Source organism: Gopherus flavomarginatus, chromosome 6, assembly GCF_025201925.1.
Source record: "Gopherus flavomarginatus isolate rGopFla2 chromosome 6, rGopFla2.mat.asm, whole genome shotgun sequence".
Taxonomy (NCBI): Eukaryota; Metazoa; Chordata; order Testudines; family Testudinidae; genus Gopherus; species Gopherus flavomarginatus.
In genome coordinates, this window is record NC_066622.1 from 20090838 (window position 1) to 20115059 (window position 24222).

Sequence of the window (24222 nt, forward strand, 5' to 3'; positions counted from 1 at the left end):
AAGGCATGTTGCTACTTTCTAGCTGCCATATCTTTGTGGGCTCACCGTATACCTTTAGGCTAGATTTTTAAAGAGGCCCAACGGAATTAGGCACCTAAATCTCATTGAAATTTAGCAAGAGTTGGGTGCCTGGCACCTTTAAAAACCCACCCTTTATACCTAATTGCACAAGATATTTAGGGTCAGATTGTGATAAACATGCAGAAAAATCCACTAGTGCACTCACATGCACAAGTCCAATACCAAATTATTCAAGCCATTCAGACAAGGAAATCTGCATTGGGCCTCTAAACATCATGTGTATCAGCTCTAATTGTGTCTTGTGTTTTAACCATGACATAACCCTTTTCCAACCTGGGTGATTTGCTCACTTAGCTGCAACCAACTGTTGGTTTTCTTAACCTGTTTTTTTTTTTTTTCCTGTACTCTGGATGTGGTTTTGATCCAATTTTGATCAGAACACAAAAGTCTACTACAAACATCTAGTTAATGAACACCAGAGATTTTATTTTTCAGTAATGACAAAACACAGCTTCAAAATGGGAATCAACAGTAGATTAGAACTTTTTACAGTAAAATATATTGAATTTCTTACCTCGATCATTTAAGATGCATCAAACCCACAGCTTTAAATGCAGCCTACTCTTGATTAAAAAAAACAACAAAGGTATTCCAAACATGAATGTTGCTATTATAAGCTATATTAGTTGTCAACGAGAACAGAATAGGTGATTTTCTCCAAGTTCTACATTCTAAAATTGAACATTTACATGTCACAATAGGTCAGAACCCTACAGTATAAACCACTTGGCTGGTACAGAGCATTGCTCACCTAAATTTCAAAACTACTCTGGCCTAAAATTTAAGAGGAATTTAAGAATGTACACAATGGGCATAGGCTTCAACTGACTCTGTGAGAGGAGAAGAGTTCTTCTCATATCTTGATTGGTAAATTAACAAGCAGTAAATTAGGGGGAAAGAGAGCCTCAGAATTATATAGTAGAGTATCAGTATGGCTTAATGGCCAGAACATAGGACTGGGAATCAGGAACTCCCAAATCTTCATCCTCCTCAGCTGGTGGTTCTTTGTGGCCTTGAACATGTCACATAACTGGTTTCAGTTTCCCTTCTCATAACATGGAGATGGTAATATTTACTTCCCTACCTCCTGAAGGTGTTATTAGTTAATATTTGTAAAGGACTTTGATCCCTGAATCTCTGATCAAAAGCCAATTATGTTTTTCAACAGATTCCATTACCGTACATTCTAGCTACCATTACATTCTTTAAATATGTCAACATTTCTAGACTAGCAAACCATTCTCCCCTCCTTCATACACTGAAGCTGTTTATAAGAGGAATCTAAGTTATTTATTCCAGGGGCACAGTGCTGGGGACATTGTATAGCTGAGCTATTTGCTACACGAGTTCAGCCATGCATTAGTTCCTAAAGTTTGCAAGATTTAACTTTAGCTTGATGTCTGTGAATTCCACAACTGATGGCACTCTATTGAGACTACCCTGCCCGTTTCATGTTCAGCTCTGGGTTCCATCTGCAGATGGCGTTGTTGAATGCAGCTGCCTAAATGTAGAAATGGCTGTGTGCTAGCCCAAAGCTCCTGAGCTATACCTTCTTCAGTGTACCGTTTGGGATAATTGTTATGGGTTCTGTAATAGCCTGTCAATGTACTGGAGATACATATAGATAATTCCTCAATGCTAATGGGAAGGGAATGGTACATAAATTGCACACATGGATGAAAGCAATTGCAGTGAGATGTTACTAGCAAGTAAGTACTACGCTGCCATCTGGTGGACGTTAACTTTGACTCATAAATCAGAGAGATCAGAATTGAAAAGCATGTTTTTGTTGTGCCACCTATCATTATAAAGAAAGTTAAACTTTGACGGTCAGTAAAAGTGGCCACATTTAGAACATTTTCCTCTCATTTTACTTCAGTGTAAATTGGCTAATTGTTTTGAGTTCTTTAAAAAGAAATCCATGGTTATATGTTTTTGTTTTGCACGAAGGAGAGGGGATTGGATGGTCCAAACAATTATTATCAAAGAACTGTTTGCTTCTAGTTTGCTGCTTCAAATTCATTCCCATTGGGACAAACTCAGAGGATGAGAGGGATATGCGGATGGATGTCCCCTCTCAACCCTTAAAAATTGGTTTAGGTCAGGGTTGAAACATCAGTGAGGAAGGCACAGAAATTTGCACTGTTAGCTGAGCTGCACACACTGGGTGGATTAAAATTTTCATTCTGCAACATCTTTTACAAGCACTAAATCTATTAAACAGCAATATGAAACTAAAATTACTTTGACACTCCTGACCCTATTGGTAAAATAGGGATACTATTACTTACCAACCTTTGCAAAGCACTCTGAGACCCTAGGATGAAAAGCACTATTACAAGAGTAAAACATTGACAGTCTCCATGCCAAGTTGAGTATTTTCTGTCATGCTTATCACTTTGATAGTATTTATAAGGTTAAGTGACAGTGGTAATCTGGGAAATTTCATTTCAAATGTACTCTATCTTGGTGTCCTCGTATAAGCTTTCAAAATAACTCCAATGATCCAAATTGCCCCCTGCAATCAAATTTATTTTTTCTAAATATCAAGTACCACCGTCTATTAGCTATCTGAAGTGTAGTAGTAGCGTGCATATCAATTTAGTTATACAATAATTATTGGAATAGCATATAAAAGTAATGTCAGTATGTTGGTAAATGGGTTAAACATAAAATAAAGCCATATACACCTAGCAAGAAAAAAATGTATCTTGGAAACACTGATATATCAGATCTGTTTAAGCTATTAAGATGGTAGTATCACGTGCTAGGGCTTCTGCTTGAAACATGTGTTTATGATTGGTCTACCCCTTCATATGGATATTATATATTGATTTATGCAGTGCCTCTCAAGCTTTGAAGTGCTTTACAGAATTACAGATTATACACACATCTCCTGAATGCAGCAGGCATAACAACAACATAAGGAACCCCACACAACTATTTAGGGATAGGAAGTGAACTACCTTAGCCAGTAAAGTCAACAGGTGACATTAGGTAGGCAAATAAGTTTCTCATAAAAAAAAAATGAAGGTTTTGTATTTAAACACCAGATGGTTTAATTAGCAAATAGGAGTAACTGGCTGAATGTTGTTTCTTTAGAAGTATTTTACCATATAATCATTGGACTTGATTTTCAGTTTGACAGAGTATTCTCAATTTGACACTTCTTAGAAGTTAGCTCTTATAATAACATCCTTTTTTTGGGGGAGTGGGGGGGAAGAGAGTCATTGAAAAAGGACTAAAACAAGTGTTACCTATTAAAAATAACATCTCTATTCATAAATTTCAAAACTGGCAAAATGCAGGAAAATGACAAAGAATAGGGTTATAGGGTAAAAAAATAAGTGTCAAATACCACCATCAAAACTTATCCTTTTAATACAATACAGCACTGATGAAGCAAATGTGTGGCTGTTGTGTGATACAGTTCAGAGAGCATTACTTCACATGACAGATTTCTTTAATTAATAAGGTAACTATTTACAGGAACCTTATTTCCCCAAAAGCTGAGAGAAACAATAGGTGAATGCTAAGAACATAATTCTATTTCACTTATTTAAGTTAAGATTCTTGCTTATGCTTTTGATAAGCTCAAGTCATTTGTTTGTAGTAAGACAACATGTCATCTAGACTTTGGTAAACTGGTTGCTGATCCTCCGAATTGTTGCTGTAATTCTGCATCGATGGAAACGGCTTGTTCTGTGTTGACTCCTGTCCCAGTTTCTCATGAGAGGATCCAAGCTTGTTCCAACTCTGGCTTTGGTAGTTATTGGCTCTCTTTTGACAAACAAAGTAATTGGAAGGTGGTGCAAATTCTGGATCTCGTTCATCTGCACATTTCTTTGACCATTGTCCAAAAGTAAATTCTATTAGATAGGAAAAACATGGTAACTTGAAAACAAATTTTACTGTACAAAGATAATTTATGTTCCCTTCCTGTGAGGGGATTTATTCTTCAAGCAATTCAGTTTTCCATTTCTGTTAAACACTGAAGCAATCTGCACTAGAGCCTTTCACTTAATTTCATCAGTATTAAGTTGACACTCCACTTGCTTCAAACCTTAGGAACCAAATCACTTTAAAAAATATTTTAAGACAACTTTTACTCTTTATGTTAAAGAATGTTGGTTATTTTAAGAAGACAGATGCTAATTGTAAGGGGAAGCCCATGTTCTAAATGAGATCAGAGCAGTAACAACCCAAAGATATTTAAAAATGACAATGAGGCTAGGGTAGTCAACGAGGTCAGAATGTGCTATGACCTGCGATGGTGCCTATTTCATTACAATGGCAGGCATTTTAACTTCTATTACAGTCAATCGTTACCCATGACAAATTTTTAAAGGTAGCTATGAAATGACGTGACGACAGCTCAAGTTCACGATAAATACGTTTTACATTGAAGATGACCTGAGCAGCTTTTTACCCCATGTACAGTGGTACAGGAACCTATCAACTGATTATAAGCTGGGGATTTGTACAACATACAGCAAAAAGGGGCTCTGGTTCTGAAGACAGCCTTTTTATGCTATTCCAATACAAATGTTAACTTCAGCAAACAAAAGTTTCTAAACAGAGCAAGGAACTGCACATCTTACAGTGCTTTTGGTCCTACAAAATGATTTACAAATCACTGATTTGTAACTATTTTTTCAAATGTTATTTGTAATTTAGGTCTACACACTATTTGTAGAGAAGTGATTCTCAACCAGGGATCCAAGGCCCCTTAGAGGGCCGTGAGCAGGTTTCAGGGCCTCCCCCAAAATAAACCACAGTGCAGGGTAGGCATTAGACTCGCTGGGGCTTAGGACAGAAAGCAAGAGCCCAAGCCGCACAGGACTGAAGCCAAAGCCTGAGCAATTTAGCCTTGTGGAGCTCCCTGTGGTGTGGGGCCATAGACAATTGCCCTGCTTGCTACTTCCTAACACAAGCCCTGGCTTTTAATCTACTGGATATGCAGAAAACCAGTTGTTGTGGTACAGGTGGGCCATAGAGGTTTTTATAGCATGTTGAGGGGGCCTCAGAAAAAGGTTGAGAACCCCCTGTTGTAGAGTACCATTTATATTAGTAGTACTGCGATAGTATAGAATCACAGAAATGTAGGACTGGAATGGACCTCAGTAAGTCATCTAGTCTAATCCCCTGCACTGAGGCAGGAATAAGTATTATCTATACCAGTGGTTCTCAACCAGGGGTCCGGGACACCCTATGCGGAGTGAGTAGGTTTCAGGGGGCCCAGGTGCCAGAATGTGAAGCAAGAGGCCTGAATGCTCAGGTGCCTAATTCCCTATTTCAGGTACCTAAGACCTAGTTTTGGCTCCAATGCGATGCACAAAACTGCTGCCTAAACCCCTGTGACGGAATGTATAAATGCTGAACCAGTAACTAAGGGTTAAAGAGCTGCTGTGGGAAAGGCTGGTTCCACTCCTCCAGCCCTATCAATAATGTCAAGGGTTGAATAAAGGGCTTAAAAACATGAAGTTCCCAACAGTTGCTGGGCAGGTCTGGGAGAGAGCAGATGGCAGCTCTACAGTTCCTAAAGAGGCCATCTGGTAGTCTTCGGAGAATGGCTCAGGGAGCCCTCTACCCTGTGCCTACAAGGAGAACAACCCGGGGGTACTGGCCAGGTACAGTATATTCAGCAAGTCCCAAGATGAACTTAACAGGCAGTTGCGGTTAGGGAATCTGAGACCATACACAACGGACATGGGGAATGGGAGCCAAGAGTCACCTCTACATAAAAGGACTGTTTAACATAATTAGTATCACAGGGACTCTTACCTAGGCAGATGGGAGAGCCCTAAGGATTTTCCAGTGCCTGCCCAGTAGGAGGTGCCCGTCAGCAGCCTGAGAACTGTGACATCTCTGTAGGCACCTAAACTCACTCATGGTTCAGGGTAACTGTCCTTAGGCATCTGTGTGTCTGCCTCTGGCATGTGCACTACTGCCTCCTTCTAGGTGTCTGGATGCCTGTGTCTTCCACCTATGCCCCAGAGTGATTCACAAACCAGAGGAAGATAAGCATTTGCCCACTTAAGTTGTGGCCTGATCTAATAAACGTGAGGATGGTGCAGCTCACCTTATAAATTTTAGCCCAGTGATTAGAGCACTTGCCTGGGATGTGGGAGTCCCAACTTCAATTTCCTCCCTTAGACAGAGAGGGAGAACAGAGTGGAACAAGGGTCTCCCACCTCTCAGGAGAGCACCCTAATCACTATGCTGTGGGCTATTCTGAGGTGGGGCCTTCTGTCTCCCCTGTTGAAGCTGTTCCACTGTGGATAAATAATGGAATGATTAGAGCAGGGGGACTGGACCCGGAGTCTCCTACCTCCCCGGTGGGTATCTTAACCACTAGGCTACAGAGTCTCTCTCTTGCTCTCTGGCCCAATGACTATTTAAATATTTATCCACAGTGGAACAGTCACTGGGTGAGAGAGAAAGAGCGAGCATGCAAATGTATACAGCCCTCGTCAGCATTTCCCCTGGGGTAGGTTAGGCAGCTCTCCGCCTAGCATGTTGGCTTTTGTGAATCAGAGTCTAAGGTGCCTCTCTCCCCATTCATTGTATATGAGCCTAAGTGCCTAACTCAGACTTTGTAAATCCCAGTGTTGTTCCAGTGGTTTTCTAGCGCCTAGAGGTCAGGCGTTGTCACAATGCTCCTTTGGTGCACTCTGGCCAGAGTGCCTGAGATTAGATTAATGGCAGGGAGTGAGTTTTGAGAAAGGATTTGAAGGACAGCAAAGTCACTTAGCATTCAGGAAAAGGAAGATGCTGCCAAGTGTTACCACAGCATGAATAAAGGCAAGGGCAGAGCGGAGGGCGCACATACATTAAAGACTGAGATATAAAGTTAGTTACTTTCTTCATAGAGCACTTCTGTTCACTTCTAAGAAAAAGTTTGGCCAGTTAAACTAAGTTTACCCCCATGTGCTGTAGTAGGGTTGATGTTACCTTGTAACCAGAAGGCCAAAGGCCAGATATTTGTATTCACTATAAATTAATATGGTGGTCCTAACTACATCACTTAACTCTTGACAATTTGATGAATATGTGGCTACAGCAATTTGTAACTATACCTCATTATGAGGGAGGGCCCTCTCTTCAGTTCCTAATTTACTACTTTCTAACACACACACATACACACTCTTGCATTAAGTTCAAACTACTTGTCCACACCTTCAAGGATCTGTTCAACGCTGCCTACATCTCTCACTGTTTCCGCTCTTTCCCCCACTTTTCCCATCTTCTTACATGCACTTTCCTTCACAAGAACCATGGAACAGCCTCCACTCACTGTGTGCCAACAGTCTTTCTGCCTTTCCTTCAAATCCTTCCCTTAAAATTCACTTCTACCATGAAGCGCTTTAGGGAAAGTGACCTCGCACTACATTTGCCTCTATGGTGTCTGTTTATGTAATTTGGTGCAATACTCTACCTACTCATGCATTTAGGGCTTAGACTCTTCTGTGTGACACATCCTGCCCATCCATACCGCATAGTGCAGGGGTCGGCAACCTTTCACAAGGGCTGTGCTGAATCTTCATTTAATCACTCTAATTTAAGGTTTTTTGCACGCCAGTAACACATTTTAACGTTTTTAGACGGGCTCCTTCTATAAGACTGTAATATATAACTAAACTATTGTATGTAAACTAAATAAGGTTTTTAAAATGTTTAAGAAGCTTCATTTAAAATTAAATTAGAATGCAGAGTCCCCCCGGACCAGTGGCCAGAACCCGGGCAGGTGAGTGTGACTGAAAATCAGCTCGCATACTGCCTTCGGCATATGTGCCACAGGTTGCCTACCCCTGGCATAGTGTAAAGTTACAGCAATTATTTTTGCATATCAGGATAGGTTATAAACTAAAAAAAAATTCACACTTCGACCTTCTTCCATCAGTATCTTTATATGGAAAGCAAAAACCTGTGTGAAGGGTAAGACTATTATGTTACAGCAGCTGCTCATGTCATAGTCAAGGCTGTTAATCTCTTTCTAGGGCTCACCATAAAGTAATGACACTGTAAATTTAAAAGCGAAAGGGAAAGTAGATTACTTTACTTCTCAGGATCATAATGTATAAAAATGACACTAGTTCTGATACCATTAATAAACAGTGTTTGACTATACCATGTTATGTTCATAGTTCAGTTTTCTTACCTTTCCCTTTATCCCACTCTCGAACATAGGGCACACCAGCCTTTGTATCTTTTCTCTCCTGAATGACCACCTCCACTTTTCTACTTTCTGCAACTCTAGGAGCCACAGGGGCTTCTGGTTCAGCTGGCAGTGGTCCAATAACTTCTTCCTCTTCTTTTGAAAAAGGGAAAAGAAATTTGTTATAGGTTTATTTTTCAAATAGTATAGGATGAATACATGACAAGAGCTACTCCACATTCACACTGATAATGTCTACAGCAGTTATCTAATCAGATTGAAATGCTCCTCACTGGGCAGGTGTTTTTTGTTGGTTTGTTTTTAATTTACTGTGTATTAGTTCAGAAGCCATAGTGGACAAGCCAGATAATCTAGAAATGAATCTACGACCCTTCATTAGATTTTCAGTGTAAAAGAAGGGATGGCTGAAAATGTATTGCCTAATAACATACCTAGGAATAGGCTGAGTATTCTACTGGCAATGGGAAATTAGGAAAGAGTGAAAACATTACTCGCACATATCTCCACTTCAGTGATCTTAGAAAAAAGTTGTGTTCTTATTCTGATCTGAAAGAATACTACTTAACATTGATATACTACTGTTCTGCATTTCCAAAGCACTTTACATTTAAGCACTCTCTCATTACTGGGAAGTGGAAAGTACTAAATCTATTTTACAGATGAGGAAGCAGATAGTGTGACTTAATACCATAGATGGAGCCAGTGGAGAGCTGGGATTAGAACTCAAAAATTCATGTCTGCAAGTTGTGACTTGAGGCCACATTCCCTTTACATGATTTCTGACATTCACCTTTTTCAGAGCTTGTAATTTGCGTGTTGCCTCAAATTTGAGTTTTTCCACACAAAAACCCTTAATTTGAGTGTGGTTGCTGACCCATCAGAGGGTCTAGGCTAAAGGTTGAGTTGGCACAACTTAGCTACGAACACAACCACTCTGTGTAGCTTGAGTGTGATTTCACAGTGTGGCCACTCTCACTAAAGTGGAATTAATTTAAAAGATAACTCAAGTTTACTCTGCAGTGAAGACACACACTCAATTGTGTAGCATTATTTAATCTCATCATGCTCACCCACAGACTGCTGTTACTAGAGGGTATTCTTTTTTATACCACCAAGTTACAAATAAGCTTTGGAATGTGTCCATTTGTACATACTGAACCTTTTACTTAAAAAAACTCACAAAAATCACATGGCAGAAGGGGTTTTTCTGCATACATAAATTAAGCTATAGGCTTAATAGCAAACGTATGCCTCCGATAGCTGTGCACAGTCATCTGAATACAGATTCTGGTCCTTAATTACCACCTGCAATCACTTTAACTCTATGAATATACAGTATCTGACATTCCCTACAAGACAGCTCTAAACAAATTGCTTGTATTTCTTCACACCTCAATTAATTGCCTATCATTTTTATCCTAGCTCATTAAAAAAATCATTCCAAGCTAGAATTGCATATATTTAAATGGTGACCTGCATAATTCCTGGCAGGTGTGAATCTAAAGGGCAGGACAATGTACATAACACAACACTTTCCTCTCCATGGAAATAACTATTTTTAGTATATATGATTTTATACCTATGTGCAATTAATTTCAACTGTTAATTTTTTCAAAGCCATATAATTTAATATATTCAAAATATATAATGTTGATATTCAAACACAGATATTCAATCTGAACAGAATACTTTTCCACGATACCGAGAGACTGATTGTTATAGAACCAAGATACTTGTTACAGACCATACCTTCATTTTCTAGTTTGTTTGCTTCTTCCTCTAATCCATCTTCTCTTAGTCTCTTTATCTTTCTTGCTTTAAGTTTAGAAAGCCTTGTTTTCAGAACTGCCTTTCGTTTTTCCTTTAAATGTTCACGTTTAGTCCTCTGGTCTGTGGTCTTAACAGTAACCGAAAATGTTCATTAGTTAATCCTGTATTTGGTTGTAGTCAACTGTGCATCTCCTTCAATTCTACCCAGAAATGAACTGATTATCAGCTGCACTGTCTCAATGGGGAGGAAAATGACCCCATTTCTTGAATCCAAACTTGCACACTCTACCAGGCATAATACTTACTACCACTGATTTAAGCTGTGAACATGGTACAGTAAAATTTGGCTAAGTATGCCAAACAAAACATGTCTCTGTTCTAAGCAGCTTGCTACAGAGAGGCATGTGGAAGAGGTGTAAAGATACTTATTTCACATACAAGATGAAAACTTCCAGAGAGTAGAAGAAACAGATTTTTCACTGAAGCTACACCTAATCTCAACTCAAAAGAAATCCATGAATGATCAGCCAAAATGGGGGAGAGATTTATTTTAGGATTTCAACATTTATTTTATGCATGTAACTTTGTACCTGTTCCTGCAATCCTCTCTCTATATTGATGGGATAAAAGCCTTTTAAACATTTTTTTATACTGAGAAATTAATACAAAAATGTAATAATTGAAAAGTAGTTCCCCAACTTTAGGGGCCAAATTCCAGTGGGTAGGAGCCATGGTTGTGTATTTATCAAGACTGCACATGTACAATTATTGCAACTGTGCAAGCAAGTGGCTTTCTGAAGTCAAAATATCCATTCACTGACAACTACAGTAACACTTTCTTGCATGCAAACTTCAGGTTACTTCCACTAAAAATTTATTTCTAAATATTTTGCCTTTCAGCATCAAAGATCATGAGTGGACAACTACAGGTGTCGATGCTCTGCAGTTCAACATCTTACACAAGTAGTTTTGGTTTTGCTACTATTTTCCAACACATTTACTACATGGTATACAGTGCAAGGTTCCAAAATTCTATATAAAGATAGGGAGCCAAGGCTGTTCCCAGCACAGGCTACGGATCTACTTTTAGCTTCATACCTGCTCTCTTAGCATTTCCAAAGTCTCCATTTGCTTATTTCTCTGTGCTCCATCACGAGCAAAGGCAAAGTAGCCAACACCAAGTTGTCTGGCCTCTGAAAAGAACAATTTTCAGCAGTTAGGTTTCATCAGATTTACAGCTGCAGCAGCCTTGAAATCACCAGGGTACAAGTTATTGGAGAAAGACTCATTAGGTCATCTTGCCCACTGCCTTGCCTAACAATAGCATTAGTGTGTTATGTCCAGTTTAGTTTTAATTGACTCATGTGATGATGCTTCACAGCAACTTCTCTTAGGAGACTAGGAGGCTTTTTTCCTTATTTATTTTTTCTGTCAGTAGATGAATGCATGCTATCCCTGTGTAAATTAGGTGGCTATTTCTAACACAGTTTAACAAGGTGAGAATATACTTATACAGGAGTATTTTTTATACTTCATGATAAATTACACCTTCTTCCTCTAAAAACCATCTTCCAGTGAAGATAAACCACACAAAGGAATGAATAGAAACCATTCTCTCTAATGTCTTCATAATGTATGGGTCCCACAGGTTTCTTTAGGGCCTCTTCTTCCTCTCTTTCCCATTGCTGCCGCTGAAGTTCTCGTCTCATATCTTCAGACAACAGAGTCTTCTCCTCAATGCCTTGTCTAGTAAAAAAGAAAACCCAAACAACAAAGTGTAAAGGTTCTTTGGTATTATTTGAACAATGAAAGTATGACAACAGCTAAGCCATTTTTAATTACTCAACAGAAGTGTGGACATAGTTTGCAGAACACTAAAGGAAGGCACCAAGATACTACAGTTGTGAGCACAGTATGGGAATTTATAGTACATTACAGAATAGAGGAGGGAGGAAAGGATATGATACCACATCTGGCACAGCACAGTAAAATAATTCTAATTAAACATCCTTAAAAAGAAGTTGATACCATTTTCACAGGCATTGTGAAGTCACTAATAACTGAAAATAGAAGTGGGAGATGACCAGTACTCAATAGAATAGTCACCAAAAGTAGAACAACAGCAACACTTTCACCAGTGTGAACTGGATACAAAAACGTGAATAGCATTTATCTGTTTAATGTAAAATAACGAAACATTTAAATGAGGAACCTCAGTAGCTGAGGGAGAAAATACTTATGTTTTCCCTTGGGAGGCAGAAACATTTCTCTCCCTCAATCTAGCTAGGCTAGAGCAAAATATGATTGCAGACCACTTATCTAGGTGAATACAGAGAATGTACTTCCTATGCAATTTTATATTCTTCATTCTGTTTTGAATTATAAAGAACAGGCTGCAGAATTTTCAAGGAGCAAATCTTACAATTCAATAATATAAATGCTCAATTATGGCACATTTCATTCCAATATAATTTTCACTTCTGCCATTAGTTTTATCAGAATAGCTGTAATTAACTATTCAACTGGAGTTCTAACAAATTCACTCAGAACGTCATGTATTTGACTTTATTAAAAGCCTTGAAATCAGATCATCCAGGACAAAAATATATATATCTGCTGGGATTCTTTAGGTTTAGGGCACACTAAAATACAACTTCTATAGAAGGACGACAGTTTTTAAAAAAAACAAGTCAAGTACCCGATAGGCTGCTAAATTAAATTTAATAAACCTTTGTTTGTAGGACAAATATGAGCCTATGCTCTACAGTGAAGTTTTTGGATTTATTAGCATTTTCCATCACACTCTGAGCTTTAGTAGTTTATAAAAATTCATTGTATTTAAGTTTGGCATACATGGCCTCAACTCAGGCACCATTTAAAATGTGAATCTACCACACACTTTTTAGAGGATTAATTCAGTTGCCAGTGAAATAAATAGCTTAGGACAAATGCATGTGTTCACAGAGGAAGTTTTCATAAAACCACTACCAATCTTTCTTTAGAGAAGCCATACCTTTTCCCCTGAAGTTCTTTATCCATTTTAAGCAGATTTGGCAAATCTTTCTTCATACAGCGTCTAGATCTGCCTAAGGAATCCACATAATCAACCCTGTAATGAAAGTAAAAAGAATTTCACACAATTTATATTCTCATATTTATAGTACTCTTATCCAAAGAATAAAAAAATTAACTGAATACCTTCCACAGAGAACATTCACATTCAGGGTGTTAAAGTTACCTCCATCCTAACAGTTAACAGGCCCAGTTTAACAATTAAAACGACATATTTTTAAACAAGGTTTCTGACAGATTTATCACATTGAATAAAATATCACTCATTTTGAGCCAACTGTCTTCCTTCATAAGACAGTTTGAAAACTGTTTACAAGTTACAATGTCACGTAGTTCCCAAGTCAAAATAACATTGCAAGCATAATATTTGCTTCCTGTGGTGAAAATAATGATGCAGCACTGACTTCTCACACAAATATTAAACTGCTATAGTCTAATGCAATTATCAGTCTATGGCTCATTTACTAAGAGCTTCAGTAATCATTCAACTGGTTTAACAAAAGCCTAGGAAATCAAGCAGAATGTTGTTCCTTTGAAGCTCCCTTTACATAGTGTGCTTTAGGTAAAGCTCTTTATCATAGTGAATGCTCCACTTAGAACTGTGGGGAGAATAAGAAACAGAGGTACTTATTGTCCACCAATCCTACATAGTTCTTTAGCATTAAGCAGTTCTAGTTATGCCGTTTTAGGAAACTCAAGACACACAGACGACAAAATATCGCTGAACCAGAGTACAAAATAGTCCCAAAATACTAAACTTTTAAAGATTTATTCTTTCATTAAGTTATGCTTTTTAAATAAATGTTAAGGGCACTGAGGGTATATCTGCACTACAATTAGATACCCATGGCTGGCCTGTGCCAGCTGACGCAGGTTTGCAGGGCTTGGGCCAATGGGCTGTTTAACTGTGGTGCAGACGTTCAGGTTCGGGCTGGAGCCTGTGCTCTAGGACCATGCAAGGGGAGAGGGCTCCCAAGTGTGGGCTCCAGCTCGAGCCCAAACTTCTGCACTGGAATTAAACAGCCTCTTAGCCCGAGCCCAAGTCAGCTGCCACAGACCAGCTGTGGGTCTAACTGCAGGGCAGACATACTCTTAGAGCTTAGTATTAGTGCCATTTATTTTTACCAAGTAAATTATACGATAATTGAAAAAATATTTCTATCTGTGACCTCTGGTCCAAGAGTATACACATGGCTGGAGAATAATTAGTAGTATATATTAATCCTATGGTACTGCCCAAAGGCCTCCAATGAGATTGGAGCCCCACTGTGCAGGGTGCTGAGACAATAATGTTCCTGGAGGCTTATCAGTAAATAATTAGAACTGTCTTTTTCATTTTCTTGAGGTGGGGTGAAGACAAGTATATAGAAGGTGAACACATTGGCTTACATTTCTGATATTTAAACTTGATAAGGGCACAGAATAACTAGACAGTTTCACCTTAGACCTAGAAGTATACTAGTATTACATATTTCTACTCTGTTCAGGTTTTCAGCTTTCTGATTCTTCACTATGGGCCTACTACCCCCATACGCTGTAAGAAACAAAATGACATTCTCTCCTGTCTTAAACTAATAAATTGAAAAACTATAATTCTACTTTTCAGACTAGTTATTGTCGTTCAAAGCTGATTACAGGAGTAAAACCTCCATCTGCATACACTGTTTTCTTTATGAACAGACAAGAAAAAAATACCTAGCTAGGTTTCATAATTATTTATAGTATCTTTGCTGAAAGACTACTGGCCACCTGAAACTTAACTACAGAAGGGTTTTTATGGGTAGTTTAAAATTCTGGAACTTAAAGAAATGCTGGTAAAGCACTGTCTTCCTCCATATAGAGAAAATCTGTACATACAGTAATGCCAGAAACCCAAAACTCCTGCTGACTTTGAAAGTCATGTGATCAGAGGAAATTACTACTTGAAAGGGAGCAGGGTTGTTTCAGTAAAAATTAGTCTAGTTAAATAATGCTTCCAGGCAGGAAGTCTGATGTACCATCTGCATCGATAAGTGGATCAGAACTCCCATAACTTCAGCAGGAAAACATATGAGCCCTTTTAATACCATTCTTATTTACAGCACATTTTCTTGATCTCAAAACCATGGGTACATCTACATCTCAAAACCATGGGTACTTAAAACAGCATCTATTGTGGGTCAGCAGTTTAAAATTCATAGTTGTGGAAGGAAATGTTACTTGCAAATATGTTAGCAGTTTGAGAAACTTAGAACTTCTGGATCTCTTTCTGGAAGATCAAAGGTTTTCCCTTTTCAATCTAAAAAGGCTCAGTTTAAATTAGTTACCTTATGCACTAGATAAGAATGATTTAGCTTTCATACAGCCTAGCCTTCCCCACACACTGAAACTTCTAGAATTCCCAAGTCCAGCTGCACTAAGCAAGTCAATGTTGTTGAGAGATGAGACAAAGTGAGGGGAAATAATGTGTTCCGTAAGGCATATAAATTATGTTTTCTAAACCTATTGCATTCTCTTTTATATAATGGCATTAAAAGAAAAATAACTGGTAGATTACCTAGTTTAACATTTTGTCTCAGTGATCTCAAGGGTAAAAAACAAGAACCCTATGAAGCTAAATTTTAACTATTTGAAAATCAAACAGCTACACAGGTATCAGACCCCAAAATCTTGTTTGTTAATAGGACTGGCGTCTAAAGATCCCATTTCCTCACTTTGAAAATGTAACCCTATTTTAGAAAGGAGGTCAATCTACATAATCTGGTCTATGTAATGGAAGTCTTTCCCTGAGCTAGTTCATAAAGCTCAATAATGCCTGCATGGTTATCCATCCAAAGGAAAGAGTTGGATTTGAGGAGGTATCTTCACACAATTACATGCTCCTAGTTTTGACATAAGAAGAGAGACTATAATTGTGCTTAGATAAAACTAAACTAAAAATTTTACAAAGATTTAAAAAACAACTTAATCTTAAACTATACACAAATAACCTATTCTACCTGGAGTCTTTCCTGCAGGATGAGAAGACACATGTGAAAAAATGCTTCTTAAAGGGAAAGAATGTTATAATCACAAGTGATGGACTCGTATCAGCCAGAATGGTTTCTTATTCAAGATGTTTTATAAACTAGACTAAATGCACGAGATTATAAAAAAAAATGAAAAAACAGATTTGTCAGACTTGTTCTGTCCATACAGTATGACCAACCATTCTTCATTTGGGTCCTGTAGGGGTGGTATTTCTATTTCAGGTAGTGTCTTTTCTTTATCTTCCTCTTGTTCTGATGCCTTTCTAGCAGTTTCACTCTCACACAGGTCATGTATTTCTCTCCGTTTGTCTATGATCTTCTGAGTGAAATCCACAAGGTACAAATCCTCAGTTTCTTCATCTAGGGCAGAAAAATCAATTCTCAGATAACACGCATCAAAAGAACACAACTGAGCAAGAAATCAATATGGAATAGCCACAATCAGTTTCGCAGCTGCCAACAATGCCCTTGACTATACTATCAGACAATGCTCTAATCTCATCTAGTGTCAAGAAAATTCAGCTATATGGGATGAATCGTATTTCTGTATGTAAACTTTGTTTGTTTAAAGCAATTAATTATATATATACACCCTAGAAAAAAGTTTCACAGCAACTGTGCTGATACCATCTTTAAAAAAAATATCTTTATGCTAATTAACAGTTACAATACTAATTCAAGTCCTAACATGAAAATGAAACTAGAAGTAACAGATTTAAAATTGCTAATTTTATTAAAGAGAGAACAAAATAGTTCTTTGACAAGTAAACTGTGAATATGAAAGAGATGAACGGGTACAGCAGGCCACTACATTCAATAGTTCGTTTCCAATGATGGTGTTTATAGAGGACAATTACTTAAGACTGAATTTAACATAAGGATGTACTCTGCATGTAGAATGCACCTAAGCAGTCACTTGAGTTCTCTTTGCAAAAGGGGGAAGAATGATGAGACTACATTGTATATGATGGATCTTGCACATAGAAACTAGTGAAAGTGATAGCACTGAAGGATTAAATTGAATCTGAGCCTTTCTACTATTAACTGTCACATGACACAAAGGATTGGACATGTGCTGAGAGGAAAGTGGAAGTGTATATATGCATTAGAGATGGTTAAAGCTGGAAGGTGAGAAGTCAGACCCTACTAGCTAGTGGCATTCACATATGGACCAGCCAGTCACTTCCTCTCTTTCCCAAGTTAAACTCTTCATATAGTGAAAAGGAAGCATGCAGAAGCATAGATAAAAGCCAAGGATGTCAAAATGACAAAGTAACTTTACTTTTCTAGGGTTCTATACTAAGAAACCAGAATATATTTCTCTTTCTTGATGATCAAGCCAAATGATTCCCATATTTCTTTCCTAGGGCGGACTGTCCTTCAAAAAGTAATATTCTTTCCTTAGCACTGGCTTTTCTCTCTCAGCAAAAATAATCTTTATCAATCAGCTTGTACGCTATGCCTCCAAAAAGCTTATTTAGTATAAAAGCTACATTTATTGATTAACAGAAGTACTGTATTTTATAGCATAATAGCTGTCAACTATGAGACAGTTAAGGTGGCCAGCTTCTAAAGTGACCAAATAAAAGCAAGGTTTTTAAAATGTATACTGGTTTTATGCAGGTTTTGTTCACCTGGAAAGTCTCCTTTTGTCATCCTCTCATACAGCTTTGCTTTCTCTTCCAGTTTCTGCCTAAAGGAAAAGCAGGTTATATTTATAGTATGATTCCAAGTACATCACAAACAGAATAGTCGTTCAGTATTTAGACCACAATGGAATAAATGGTAATAATGTTTGATACTTTCCCTTCGAGATGAACTGCAAGAGTTTTTAACCAAACAATGGCTTAGGGGACACTGCAGGAAAAGCACTATTTTTCTTATACTGCTGAAGGTATCAGTGAAGTTATCAACCATAGCAAGTGGAATCATAGAACCCAGAATTCAGATCTTAACTGCTAAGCAAAGGAGGAATTTTGTTTAAACTGTAACTGACATTTCTACGAACATACAGATTCCTGATTATTCTGTATTGTGAACAATTTTTAATAAAAAGTAACATAGTTCACCTTCAATGAAATGATCAAATAGGCAACAACATATAATGTAAATATTGTACATCTCTGTAATTACAATTATCTAGATGACAGACCAAGATAAACTGTACATCAGCCCAGAACCTCTCTATGGTAATTACTTTCAGGCAACAAGATATGGAGCACAGTGTACAAGGCAACAAGATATGGAGCACAGTGTACAAGGCATGAGATACCATTTGCCGGGAACGGCGAACTGTGGCCACTGGGAGCTGCAGACGGTCAATGTAAACACTGTCTCGTGGCCCACCAGCAGATTACACTGACGGGCCACATGTGGCCCGTGGGCCACAGGTTGCCCACCACTGATCTAAATGGACACAGAAACCAGGGAGAATATCTTAAAACTAGCTCCTGGAATGGTTTACACCTATGTATTCATAAGAGATGGGGAATTTATAGCAGAGAACCAGCAGATGTCACATTTTCAATGTATATTTTAATTGTACAACTAACCAAAACAGGTCATTGACCTGTAATTTTCTCAAAAATATATATATTATTAAATAGGTAAGAGACAGTTTTCTGCAAAAATTATAAATAAGTATTCTTTGGAGTACAAAATGCTGATTGTGATGTTTGTATCCATGCTTTTACTGAAATGGAAGAAAATGCTTTAAAAGAAAATCTATATTCTGTCAAATTTCTGTGGATACAATAATGTAAGTGTAGACGTCTCACAGTGCAGCAAGTGGAGCAATGAACAAGCAATGAACCAGCTGCTTCCCAGTAAAAACTGAATAGCTACCACTTTTACCTGCATTCTGCTATTTGCATGATTTCTTTTATGCAATTTGTTACAAATGTAAAAAAATTCTACAAAGCGTTTGTTCCTCTTAGTTATTTGTATTGCTGTAACTTAAAGTTTACCTCGCTTTCTCGAATGTTTGATCTTCTTCTATCTTCTGCTCAACATCTTTCTCAGCTCGACTTGAAACCCCTGTGTTCTGCTTATTCCAAATGCTTGGTTTCTGTGGAACACAGGTTTTTAAAACACAGGATTTCAAGCTTATTTGACCACTAAAAAAAATAAAAATAAAACAAAGAGAGGCTCTGGAGTTATTTATCTGCTTAAACATTCTTCGTATAATCCTGCTGCTGTGATGTGGCAAATAGCATGTGCGTCTTAAATTTATGACAGCACAGGAAGGAGAACCAACAAAGGGGTTAACATGAGTTTATGATTTTTTATTTAAAAAATTTGGAACACATTTTATTCTTGAACAGCTATAGATAAAGATAATAGTTGCTTACTGGACAATATTACTAAAGGAAAAGCAAATCTAAGAATAAATTCATATTGTTCTTGGAGGTGAAGATTATCAGGAAGCCAAAGACTTGGTGTGAGAAGTACTGATACAAGTATAGTGTACAGTATCTCTTATATACTATGAGAACTCGGGTTCTTAATTAGATACGGTCAACAAAAATAACATTTTTAAAGCTTCATATACCTTAGTCACTGACCTTTTCATACAGAATTACATAGCCTGTTATGAGACTGATATTTTTCAGCATTATAACCTGACCATTTTCTTCAAAATGACACCTAATTCCGATCTGTTTGCATAATTCTTCCAGATGTCTATTTCTAGTTCTACACATAACAAACATAGTGACAAGTCTAACTTTTAGCATGTAAAAGCAAAAGTGCTGCATGGTCTTCAAACATAGCAATAATACTACAGTCTACAACAAGATAGCCACAAGATCACACAAATTCATTTGGTCTGAATGTTAAAAGTAAGTCTGAACATGACTGAAAAGTCAGGTTTATGCAATATGTTATTTTAGAAAAATGAACAGAGGTTTTACTGCAGTAGAGATTGAAGTATGAGATTGCAGGGCATCTGATATTATTTCCCTCAATATAAATGAATAGGAGCTGATGGCAGGGCATTTTCCAAGAAGGTTCATTGACTCCGGAAACTGCTTTCCTAGTCCAACTGATCATGGATTTGTCAAAATTCAAAGCTCATTTTTTCTTGCTGGCATTTAAGGAAGTTGGGGCTCACAGATGGGTCGAGTACATCGATTAAGAGATTATTTAAATGCAGCTTTGCAATATAATTGAATGGTGAGTTTTGTTTTTTGAGACAGACACTCAACCGGAAATGAGTCAATAGAATTTTGATAAATAAAGCCATCACAACCTTTGTCCTACAACTGGAAATGAAACATTGTATTAATAACTTTTCAGATTTTCTAACGGCTTGTTCTTCAATTCTGGGAGATGCCTAGAAAAACTGAAAGAGAATCAGAAAAATAAGGAGTAATGATGGATATTTTATTTCTACCTTGTTTGTTGTTTGGGGTTTTACAGAAAGTCCAGCATCTTTCAGAAGTTTTTCCTTCTTGAATTCTTCTTGCTTTCGGAAGAGTTCAGCTTTTAAATCTACCAACTACATCAGCCACAATAAAAAACAACAAAAAGTCATTTTAACAAAATAATTGGGGAATTTCTAGTCTTATGTGAGAAATCAAGAGTTTACACCTGTAAAAAAATACACTGATTGCATTTCTGATGTAGAAAATAGGAGCAGTGATTTGAACAGGAAGAACGTTGTGACATTTGCAGCAATATGTAATCCAAAATAATGAGATAGGACATAATTTATGATTAGGTGGTTAAATAAATTAATTAAAAACTTCCATTTATATTACTGTCCTTCACTCCAAAATGGAAAATCTGCAGGAACAAAATGGGCATAATCTCCTGCAAAGTTTTCAGCAACCAAAGACTGTAATAAACAATAGTTTGTTTTAATTTAAAAAAGTAACCCCTAAGGAGATTTGCTGCCAAGCAAAAATTTTTTGGTTTTTTTGTAAAAAGGAACTAGCTGATAGACGTTACTCTTTTTTAAAAGTACATTCTTCCCTGCTGCTTTTAGACTTCCTTTTTTATAAATATGAATATGTAAATCCCATTGGTATTAATCACCACCACAAATGTTAGTTATCAAGGCCCACATTCTCGAAGGTATTTAGGTACTTAACACCCATTGACTTAAATGGGACTTAGGTGTCTAAATACCTTTGAGAATCTGGGCCCAAGAAACTGCACTCAGCAGGAGCATTGCTTTTGAACAATTGCCTTCAGGACTTTGGGAGGCCCTTTTAAAAAAAACCAACCAACCAAAACAAACATTTATCATCTGATGGCTTCTTCAGCCAGTCCTACAGTAAACTGATTTCTACAAGAAATTTAACGAAGCTGTTGGTTGCCCTTGATATTAAAATTTTCCACAAACACAATGGTGCTAACCATCCAAGCTTTTCCTGAACTGTCAGAAGTGCTAATGCAAAAGTTAATTAGATGTATGTTTTGGATACAACCCTACTTATTTTCACTGCTGTGTTTCAATTAAGTTGCTACATTATATTGACACACAAAACGCTGAAGCAGCATTAATAAAAATAATGGAGTGAAACTATCAAAGACTTTAATGAATCAATGAAAGATGCTTAGACTGCAAACAAAAGTATACCAAAGAAAATAAATGAACAGCAAAATGCAACCTTATTTCAGGTTATGTTTAAGTTCTGACAACCTCTTAGGTATGAATGAAGTTACCTACTGCTTTCATATTTGGGACTTTTGTAGAAACTTAACCTCCCATGAAGGATGCTCCATAAACAAATCTTTAATGTTTGATAGGAATGTCTCACTTAACCAACTTTAATTCCATTTAAGCATACCCTTAACAGCAAGGGAATATATCAAGCTATGGGAAATCACTTAGCTGTACCCTAATGTCCACAGAAGACATTTCCAATGACAGTCAGAGACTATGCATCTTCACAAAAATTTCTTGTGCCTCCAAAAAATAAATAAATCAGAAAATACATTCACATTCATCTCCTTCACAAAATACAAACCCTAAATATAGCCTGAGTAACATTAGCAAATTCAGCACTGACATACGTGCACAGGTAAAGTGTTCAGTGTGCTGTGTTTGAAGGGGAAAGTGTAAGGTCACAAGGCTACAACTGCCATGCCAAAGCACAGCAGCATCCCACAGAAAGACACACTTTGAGATATTTGGATAAAAGGTATTAAGTGCAAACTATTTTTTACATTATGATTTATTTTTTATTAATAGGGTTGAGGTGTTGGGGGTGAGGCAAGAGACAATACCCCATGTTTACTTAATGGCATTTTGTTTTCTCATGAAGGATGGAGAAAGACTATTCTTAGATGATGTTGAACCTTCTGTATTTAGACCAACCCAAGGATTATATAACTTTGTGGGTATGTAACAGGGCACACAGACCATTTTACAGCTCTTAAGGGAACCTTCATTGTCCAGTAGCACCTCATCCCTATTTCAAATAATAAACACACTCAATAGGCAGAGGAAAATAAAGATCACAAGCTGGGATATACAAGGCACAGCTGTTTCTCCAAACCTACTCTAGAGGGGGTATAAAGTTACTGTGTTCTTACCAGGACCCAATTAGGGCAAAGAGATGAGTGCTGCAATTCTAATACAAATCCTCTCAGAAAGAGGCACTACCTGGGTAGGAGGAAAGAATTCCTAGAAGGCTCTTAAAAACTGGGTAAGTACAAGTTTTGCTTAATTTAATTTGTGTTGCATGTAAGTGTCATTACTAACCACAATAAAATAAAATAGCTCAGATACAAAACCATTTAATTTATCTGTAATGAGCTACAAACCAACTGACTTAAAAACCCAAGGGAACTTTTCAGGAGGGACTAAAACTGATGTGAATGGCCTTCTATTGTTCTTGCCTGAACCTTGAACATCTTATAGATGGTTCTAAAATCCTTTACTGTTTGCTGCAGTACATCAGAAAGTAAGAGGGGTTTTTTATATTTGGCCTTTGGAGTTAGGAAGGAATTTTCCTCCAGGGCAGACTAGCAGAAACACAGTGTGGGGCACAGGTCACTTGCTGGAAGATTCTCTGAATCTTGAAGTCTTTAAACCATGATTTGAGGACTTCAGTGGCTCAGACATAGGTTTGATACAGGAGTGGGTGGATGAAATTCTGTGGCCTGCATTGTGCAGGTCAGATTAGATGATCATAATGGTTCCTTCTGACCTTAAAGTCTATGAATCTGGACACCCTCCTTCCCCCCCACCCACCCCCACAAATGTTTGCATCTTGGTAACACCCTGTGGCGCTGTCTTATGATGCACCACGTCACTTTAATCTGTGTCTTCACATAGCAGAATCACTGCACACACTGACTCCAGCCAGCTGGAGACTTGCCATTCACATACCCTGGCCAAAAGGGGATGAGCTGGAGCTGTACAGTCACAACACGACGGCAGTTCCTGCACTGTGCAGAACCTTGGCTCTGATGCGCTCCCAGCGCTAGGAGGAGCCAGGCTGGTAGGGTGACGAGCAGCTAGACGCAGCTACCCTGCTCGGCCCAGGGGGTGCGTTTCTTCAGCACCCTGGGAGAGGAGAGCGAGTGTAGTCTCCCCCTTCCCCTCCCCACCCCCGTGGGCCCATTCCCCAGCTGGGGCAGGGGGAATCAGCCTGGGGAACGGAGCAGGGCGGGCAGCGGGAACCAGCCTAGGACATGGGGCTCGCGGGGGAAGAGGCCAGAGACCTCCCCACCCTGGCCAGCAGCACTCACCGAGGCGACCGTGACCTCCAGTGGCTTCTTCCTACGGTCCATGGCGCCTCTGCGCCGGGGCACAGGAAACCGGCTACGGCGCACAGAGCCGGCCCGTAAACAACACAGAGCCCGGCTCCCTGTTGGCCGCCATCTTGCCGTAAAGCGCCGCTGAGCGGAGACAGCCTGACTGATCGCGACAGTGCCGTGAAGCGCGAATGGGAGGATGGTGGGTTCCCCGGCGCCATGATGGGGAGGTCGGCGGGCGTTGCTGTGGCTTAGGCCTACGGGGTTAGGGAGCAGCCCTCAGCCCTGCCCGGATCCGCGACCGTCCTGCTGCTGCGCTCTAACTCCCCGCCCGGGCGCCCCGCCCCGCAGCCTGCGCTCCAAGGGGGGGGGAAGGAATCGCCGGGCTCGCAGTCCCGGCGC

The 24222-nt window shown here is 38.6% G+C and overlaps 1 protein-coding gene across 2 annotated transcripts; it reads right to left on the reverse strand.

The window, feature by feature from the left end:
* Nucleotides 1-486: 486 nt before the first annotated feature.
* CCDC174 (coiled-coil domain containing 174) lies at nucleotides 487-23973 on the reverse strand. Of its 2 annotated transcripts, none has more exons than XM_050958403.1 (11): nucleotides 23815-23973; nucleotides 20504-20608; nucleotides 19077-19177; nucleotides 17745-17803; nucleotides 16290-16470; nucleotides 13044-13139; nucleotides 11640-11776; nucleotides 11129-11223; nucleotides 10010-10157; nucleotides 8243-8392; nucleotides 487-3950 (listed from the first exon to the last, which is right to left on the reverse strand). In XM_050958403.1, exons 1-11 carry the CDS (start codon nucleotides 23854-23856, stop codon nucleotides 3676-3678), a joined length of 1389 nt encoding a protein of 462 aa, XP_050814360.1. In that variant the 5' UTR covers nucleotides 23857-23973; the 3' UTR covers nucleotides 487-3675. The 2 variants fall into 2 exon arrangements, with proteins under 2 accessions (XP_050814360.1, XP_050814358.1); XM_050958401.1 differs by having other exon boundaries at nucleotides 8243-8395.
* Between the last annotated feature and the right edge of the window lie 249 nt (nucleotides 23974-24222).